The 8,695-nt window shown below is 35.2% G+C and overlaps 1 protein-coding gene across 1 annotated transcript in view; it reads left to right on the top strand.

Annotated features, from left to right (window-relative positions):
* The window catches only part of LRPPRC (leucine rich pentatricopeptide repeat containing), an 87,373-nt gene extending 79,426 nt beyond the window's left edge, over positions 1–7,947 (top strand). The window contains exons 35-38 of the mRNA XM_066316091.1: positions 1,707–1,781; positions 3,309–3,393; positions 5,977–6,119; positions 7,445–7,947. Of these exons, the coding sequence (XP_066172188.1) occupies positions 1,707–1,781; positions 3,309–3,393; positions 5,977–6,119; positions 7,445–7,501 (360 nt within the window). The 3' untranslated portion in view covers positions 7,502–7,947. The remainder of the gene's footprint in view (positions 1–1,706; positions 1,782–3,308; positions 3,394–5,976; positions 6,120–7,444) is intronic.
* The last annotated feature ends 748 nt before the right edge of the window (positions 7,948–8,695 follow it).

Consider the following 8,695-nt stretch of genomic DNA (forward strand, 5'->3'; position numbering starts at 1 on the left):
AAAATTTGGTATGGTTTTTTTGCTTTTGTGAAGATAAGGGTTTTTCATTTTTAAGTAAAATCACAGTACGGTTAAAATTTTCTAGAACATGGAAAAATATCCATATATTCCAGAAACGTGTTATAACAGCATCCAGCTGTTAGAATTAAATTCATGGCTCTACAGCCTACTTGAAATAACATTGTATACAGTGTATCTTAATGGACAATTTTAAAATACCTTGTTATAAGTGGATATTTATAGGTAAGCCTGAGTTGGAACTTCTGTGTTTAGGGGGAAAACAGGGGGCTTTATGGCTCAGGAAACACTTTGGGCTATATTAAAGATTTGTAACTGATATGTGCATCAAGTATTCCACTAATAGGAATCCACTACCTGGAAGATAAGAATAATGACTCTCCATTGTTATATTTTGGAGAGTAAACAACAATCTAAATGAATTGTTTTACTTGTAATCTAAAATATTAGTGTATACATGGAGACTCCTTGCTTTCAGAAATGCATCTATGGGTCTGTTTAAAAGTTTATGAAACAGCAGCAGTGTCTGCTACTGTCTGGAGGGAGAATGCTTTTACTGATGAGAATCAGAAGGGATTTGATATTTCAGCATGAAAGGGAGGATAAAGTGGATAACATTTCTCAAACTAGACTCTTTCCTTTCAGAGCAGTTACTGGCTGTAGGTGAGACTGTCTAGAACTGGTAAAAAAATAATTGCAAGTTTCTCTTGTCAGTGCTTTGCCCCTGTTTAGGACCATAAAGCCACTTCTTGTCTGTTTGCCTGAAGGAATGAACCTTCACCCCTTTTCACCTGGACCTTAAAGAGCTTGTAAACCAATTTACTTACACAGAATACTTATCATGACATAACCCAAAATTTCTTGGTTCCATATGTCTACAATACTGGTTGAATGAAGGAAATTCAAGGTGTTTCCATATGCAGAGTATTATGTTTTTCCTGTGCATTTTAGTACTGGTATGCAGCTGATGAAAAAACAACGCTGTGCATTGTTAAGAGTTTTAAGACTGAAATCTTTGAGGAACATACACTAAATATTGTCTTGTGTATTTTATTTTGTCCTTGTTTCTAAAGAAAGATTTTTGATTTTTATCTGGTCTGTCTCAAACTTTTTTAAGTTCAACTTCTCTCTCTCAAACCCTGTCTGTTGCAGTTAAAGCCTTTTATAAAATAGAGAGATTGAAATCAGTCCTTTGTATGCATAAGTGTAGGTAATTATACTTTAAAGAGAACTTGCTTTGTACATTTTAATTTTTATAAAGAAATGAGCAGTTATCTCCCTGACACCTTATTAAATGTATAATTAACCTTATGATCCCTAGCTCACTTGTGAATGCTTGGCAGTATAATTGGAGAGGAATAGTGTTTCTCTTTTTCATTCTTTTGCAGTCCTAAACCTCGTTTTTGTGGTATATAGAAGGATTAGTTTAATTCTTTCCCCTATTGTTTTAAACAAACTTTATACCTACCATTTTAAAAATGCTTACCAAAGAAGAGCATGAAATGAGCTTGGTTTGTGGTTAGTTTTTTGGTTTTCTTGTCAAACTAATATTCAATTATTTACCTTGTAAATAGGTAATATATTTGTATATTGTTTTAAGCATCTGTAATTAGAAATTGTAACCTTAGTGATTTTGCCTATCAGTAACCTATTCATGTCTGCTACATTAATCATTTCTTTGTCTTCAGAAGTGGGATGCAATAGCTCAGGAGAAGAGAACTTTAGGGCGTTTTATGGCTGGATCAGCAACTAAACCTGGACAGGTACAAAATTTTTCTTATGCATACAATTATATATGTCGCAAAATACTATTTCATGAACCTTTCTTAGTGTTTTGAACTTAACACTTGACAGCTTTACTGTGCTTCTTGGGGAGGGGGGAGGTTAATTTGCAGAGCTGGTTATATTTTAAGAACAGCTTGTATTATGGAGCATGATGGAGAGGAAGGGGGTACTTAACATCTTTCTCTTGTTTCCGTTATTTCCTGCATTTTCCATGTTACACTGTATATCCTACAAACATTGTCCTTAGAATGTTTTACTGCGTACTATCACAACCTGAAAGTCCTTATTTTACTGGCTACATTGTGTGAATACAAATGTGAGTTAAAAGCTCAGCCTCTCTCTGATGATAAAATGCCTCTGTGTTTACATTGTAAGACACATTTCATATTACTTGTTATGGTGGTTTGGACATGTATGTAGTTGGAGCATCTGTTTAGGTTCCTGGCTTTGTGCTCATTCCCTGTAATTTGAAATGCTGTCCTTTATGTGCTCGCTCTACTCCTATTTCTCCCTCCTCCTATGGCCCCCTTGAAGTAAACAAAAAACCCCAAAACAAATAAAACACAAATCCAAAGGCCAACAAAAAAAAACCTCCAGCGCAAACAAAAAAGCCTTAACACACACTAAAAAAATTGAACAGCCCCCACTTCAAACCCAACACTGAACAACAACCAAAAAAACCCTGAAATACACACCCAAGCAAAACAATGTGGATTCCACTTTCATAGAGGAGCAACATCAGGAGACATCTAGTACACAAACTTGAATAAATATTTTTTCAAATGAGCCAAACATACATTTATGTTTTGTGGAAGTTGCCATTAAATACTAATAGATTTAAAGTTCTTATGTTGAAGCGGGGATAATAAATATGATGTGATAAACACTATTATTTGGTGTCTGTAAGAAGGAACTAAAAATGTTGAAGTTTCCTGGCTCATCAAGCTGAAATTTTACTAACATATCAAAGTTGATAGTGTGTGATAAAGATGTTCTTAATAAACTGCTTTTAATTTAAAATCTGAGGATATTTGAAACTGCAATCAGAGGCTGAGGGAAGGAGGTTCCAAATTTAGGCACATTAGTTAGTGATCTGACTCCTTTTAAGCATTGATCATAGCTACCATTGACCGGTAGGTTATTGATGGATGCTGAGTGTTTTGAAGTTTTCCAAAATTGGTTGAAATCCTGCCATATTCTCATTGATACATTAATTGCGTAACTGGGGGGGAGTGGGGGCGGGGGAGACACTAATCTTTAGGATTCTTGAGTAGGCCCCTATTACATTAATTGTATTTTGGGCTTCATTTCTTTTACTATTTCATATCTGCAAAATTTTGGGAAGGAAATTGTGTGTACTTTGAGTCACAGAATCCATTCTTTGTTACCAGCACAGTTCATTTCATTAAAAAAATTTGCAATAACTGTTCTGAATTTGGTGACTTTACTTTGTTCTTTAAAATTTCAAGGTCATGCTCTTTTTGTCTGTGCATTAAATCTCACAGGCAAAGAGGATTGAGGCACTTCTAGAACTGATCCCTGAGCATCTCAATCTAGCAGTGGCGTACCGGTACCTCTTGAGATGTTATGGTAAGCAATTCTCCTTGGAACAGTTTTATAGTGAGAACTCTGGGGACAATTCAGAATGGTCATGCCAGCCCTTACTTGGTTTACAGATTGAGTCATAAGAGGTGCAGGGGTTATCTGAGGTTTTTCTTGTTTCAGTCTGTTGGGTCTGTATGCTGTCCTGGCTGTTAGGATGGAAGAGCAACCAGCTAACACAAGCTGTGAATCCTTTACTAAGAACCTGAAGTAGGGCCTTCATGGAATAAGAAAGAATCCATCCTGACACATGGGGGAAAATGCTGTAGAAATGAATGGCTTTTAAAATTACTTGAGCTTTTTTTTCCCCTAAGCATGTAGTAATACTGGTTCCTTTTATATATGTGTGTGTTTCAAAATCGTACGTCATTTATTCTTTCAGTAATGTGAAATGATCTTATTAGTGTAAATTATTTATGTATCTTGTAATGTAGCCAGCATTAATATTCCAGATGCCTTCATTAGAATTTACATAAGTAGTTGAAGTACTTATCAGTTCTCTTTATAGCTGAAGCCAGAGGTGAGCACCTCTAAAAAAGTCAAGTAAAGTATGTTTATTTGCAAGACTCACTCTTGAAAAACGAATACATACAGCTCCTATGGCAACACTCAGTCTTAAGCTTGCATCTCTGTACTTGTAGAGTGCTTTGCCTTGTGTACTCTGATACTGTCCTCTAGTTGTATTACAGGGAGTAAAACCTTTTCACACATGTTACAAGCAAAAAAGTACGAGGACAGAAGCCCTTGTGCACCAGTCTGTCACAGGGAAGATAAATAGGAATAATTAGGTAAAACACTTAAAACACACATCTGAGATATGGTGTCAAAGGAATACAAACTTACATATTTGAATCAAGTTGTTGAAGTCCTGTGATGTGTTACCTAACTTAGAAAATTTGCTTGCTTAGTAACATTGCAAAAAGCTATTACTACCAAAAATCTTTTAGCCATGTAACAGGTAGGTTCAGGCTCACAGCAGGGTAAGTTTTTTAACATGTTTTTATAAGACAAAAATTGCCCTTTTGTCACCAGCAGTGTACTTGCTGCTTTATGCCGTCATTGGTCCTCTGCTGCTTTCTCCTCAGTAAAAATTCTGTAACTGAACTAAGATTTTCACTATCCTTTCTAACGACATGATGGAATAGCAGTTTCATAAAGAGATTGCAGAGAATCGCCTACCCTGCTATACCTAAAACAGTGGATAGAGGGTATTTAACCATATGAAGCAATCTATACTCTGTATTAACAGATGCTTGCTGTACTTTCTTCAGGAAGAGATGTACCTGACTCCTAGCAGGTCCTAGAGGAGACTTCCAGTACAAGCATGAAGAGTTTTAAAAGCTGTTCCCAAGTTATTCTGTGCAAGCATCTCACCTGCATGAGACATGGATCATTTGACTGTTAAAGGGATCATCAGCAAAATATTTAGCACAACTGAAAATAAGAAGGCTTAGACTGTGCTCTAGCCATGAGGGGTAGAAATAAGATCTTTTAAATCAAAGTTGTTGGGTTTTTTTTAAATTTTGAAGTTAATAAGCTTTCAAACATGATTTCTTGTTTTGGGCCAAATCCAACCTTGCCATTAGCATGATTTTTGAGATAATTAATTATTCTCCTGTCAGGCCATTGTTATTTTTAATTAGAAAAGGCTATGAAATATGGCAGAGTATTGTTATTACCGTAGTTGCTAGCTGTTTCTAATTAACAAAAAATGGGCAAATAAAATTATAACTGTTTGTTTTTAGCAAAGATATAGTAGAATATAGATCACAGCTGAAAGAAATGTGATCATCTGTCAGGCATCCATGATGGAACAAATAATAGGGCCTTTACTCCTGTCCTTGTCCTGAGATGAGATCCACTGCCAGGGCTAGCTTTCCTTCAGTCTGGTGAGATGCAGCATCCTTTGCTATGTACCTTTTAGAAAAAAGAAATATGTAAAATTACTATTGCGTGGTCCATTAAATGCAATATAAGTATTAGCTCTTTTTGTTGGTGTTTCCCATAATAAATCTATTTTAAAGTTGTAGAAAGTTAACAATTTCTATGCTTTCATTAAGCTGTCATTTCATGCAGTTTTTGCAGTAGCCTCCCACATTCAAAAAGGAGCTCAGCCACTTTCCAGATGTGAGTGGGAAGCTTTTTCTCACGAGAAAGGGACACAGGCTATCCATTTCTGCACAAAGCTCTTTTTTTTCTTTCTTTATGAACCATTGTTTCTATAGCTCCTATGGTTGCGAAGATGATGTTTCCAAATGTGAGCAAGTAAAACCTGAGACAGCTCCCATACTGCAGGTGTTTGTGTTCTCCCTCCCAGGCAACAGAATGAATTTAACTGGACATGATGGCTTCCTTGATGTTTACAAGGTGCTAGGAACTGCTTGTTGTACTGCTTCTAAGACCCTGGGGACAGCAGTGAAACTCTCAGGGGTCTCTTCAGTTTCATCCCAGTGCTTCTCAAGCAAATGTCTGAGCCGCAGTTGATGGTTAAGCATGAGTGAAAACAGGTGGAAAGAGAAACAAGTAACAACTGAGGTTTTTTGGGTTATGTTTTTTTTTTTTTTTCCTCAGAATTGGATGGGGATGTTGCTTCTGTAAAGGCTACTTATGAGAAAACAAAAGCGAAGAACATAGAGCTGAACGAGATCTCTTTGAAATCTTTAGCAACTTTCCTGAAGCAAGTAGGAGAGCCTGTCCCTTTCACTGAACCCCCTGTGAGTATTTCCTAATTAAGAAATTGATCTGCAGAGTTGTGTACGTTCAATATTAATAAAACAGATTGCGTGAATAATTACATAGGGACTAGGTCTCTGCAGAGACTGCTCAAAGGAGGTAGCGTATGAAGTTCTGGGTGTTGTGGGAGCTGTGGTAATCTTGCATTGGATTTGACTTAAGGAAATAAAACCTCCTGGGGCTTACAATATTTAAACTACCTCCTTATCAGGCAGCTCATCTACAGGTGTACCTTTATCAAATCTCCTTGGGGCATTTATCTAAGAAATTGGACTTGAAAAGGCTTGTAGAACGTGTGCTTCAGTAACAATTAATGGCTTCTAGTTTTCATTAATTAGTGTTTTGTGTCTAGTATAAGTTGCTGCGCTAGTAGTATGGAATTTTAGAACTGTAGGAATTATTTTTCTGTTGCAGCTTTGCTTCTAGCTGCCCTCCCAAGATACCTATGCAACTCTGCAAATACATGTTACTTGAGGGTGACAAGCAGCATGATATTAAATCTGTGAAGACTGCAAATAGTTTTGCCTCATTCCTTTGACTAATAGTCTACTATTAGTAGACCATTTAACTATTAGTACCATTTTTGCTAAGCAGATTTTGAAGACATTATATTTTCCATTCTCTAAGCAAATTTTTTATTGCTTTTTTTTCTCAACGCTTTTTCTATTCTAAAAAATGTTCTGTAATTCTGTGAAGAATGGCTGTATACTGTTTCTCTATATTGCTTCATGATAAATGTGATTTTCTTTTCTAATTTGTAAACAATTGGAGAAAATTATTGGCGCAAAATACTTGGTTTAATCTTTCAACAGCTATGGTGGTTTTTTTCTGTAGCTTTACATATTTTATAACCTGAATTTTTATTTGGACTGTAAATTTAAAAACTAGAATGTCTGTTTCTTATATGTAGCTAGTTAACATAAGAGTGTTTTTTCCAAGTCCCTGGGATGATTCATTTTCTGATTTCCCTGTTCAGTTTTTCTCTAATGCAGCTTGGTCTTTAAAAGCGTTTCAGTTTTTTTGACACAATTGCAGATTGAAGTTAAAAGGTATTTTCATTTTAAAAATGAAATTGATTATATTATTGCATTTAGTAATAGAAGCTTCATTATGCATTTTTGGCAAGGTTTTCCTTTTCCTTTTATTCACTCTCTCTGGTATTTCTCCTAATTATACAGACTTCAATACAGATCTAGTTTTGCATGACAGAGAATAATAGATTTTGTCAGGACGTAAGACTTTGTTCAGAATTAGTAACTTTTCAGTTGAAACAAGGTTGAACTTGTTTATTCCACTCTGTTTATAGGAGACATTCAAGTTCTATGCGGAAAAATGGAAGAACAGAAGATTGGAAGCATCATGAACAGACAATTTTATTATTTAGTTGTTTATGAAATTGTTTAAATACTACACCAAATAAAAACTTTAAAAAGCATGTTATGTGTAATTTTTAATTTAATCTGTGATTAACATAATTTGCCATAACTGCAGCTGATAGAAACATTTATTAATAGAAATGCTGTTGAAAGTGCAAATGAAATATCAAGCAAGGTGCAGCCCACTGAGGTATTTCTATTTTGATATATGTCCTGCTATAAATGCAACTGTTTCTTTGTCCCTGTTGATTTGCCAGGTGTGTGTATATCAAGAAAGTTACTAGAGAGGTACAGAACTGTAACTGAAGTAAACTGTCTAATCCTTGTTCTTTGCCTGGTCACTGTACTTTGGGGTGAAAATGTAAGGGTGAAGAACATCATCTTCAGAATTCAGCTGTATCTACACAGAAAATAAACATATTTTTTAAGTTTTCTCTTAATTGTACTTTCCTGTGTTAAGCATGTTGGGAGGGTGTTGGATATTATATGTAAAGAAAAATACTTTGGCTTTTTACACTAACCTTGTATGTTGTAGTCATATAGAATGAATATATGTATTCTTTCTCATAACTGTTAGTCCAGTTAATTTTACAGATACAAGAACTCCATGTCCATAAAAACATGCCCTTTAAACAAAGCAGTGGTTGTTCTTTGCAGGGGTAGCAGTTTTACTTGCTGGGAGACTAGTGGACATGCTTTATTTGAAGGAATGTGGGAGTGCAGCTACTCTGAGATGATATTTTTGAGCCCAGAGTTGTGTGATTGTGGAAATAAGACATGTCTAAGTTACTAAGATTAAATATTAGGTACAAAATACATCCATTATTTCTGTGCATAATAATGGAAACTCATAAATGTGCACATTGGTATTGCAAATGGAACATGTTGCCTTCTGGGTACTTCAGACAGGTTTTAACAAAATGAAAGATAATTTCTGTGCATTTCAGCTTTGTTTATTAATCTTTACATTTTCAGCCGTATCTTAACTTTATCTTTCTTAGGTTTTCCCACAGAGGCAAAATTGGGGTAATTAAAAATTCATGTGTATGCACAAGGTTTTGGCAAGATTTTGCAAGACTTGTGTGGTCAAAGAAAGAAATTGGGACCTAATTTTTTTCAATTTAAACTTCCAATTTAATTAATTATTATATTAACAAATAAATAGAAAAATCCTGCTGTAC

The sequence above is a fragment of the Sylvia atricapilla genome, chromosome 3 (genome assembly GCF_009819655.1).
Source record: "Sylvia atricapilla isolate bSylAtr1 chromosome 3, bSylAtr1.pri, whole genome shotgun sequence".
In the NCBI taxonomy this organism is placed as follows: domain Eukaryota; kingdom Metazoa; phylum Chordata; class Aves; order Passeriformes; family Sylviidae; genus Sylvia; species Sylvia atricapilla.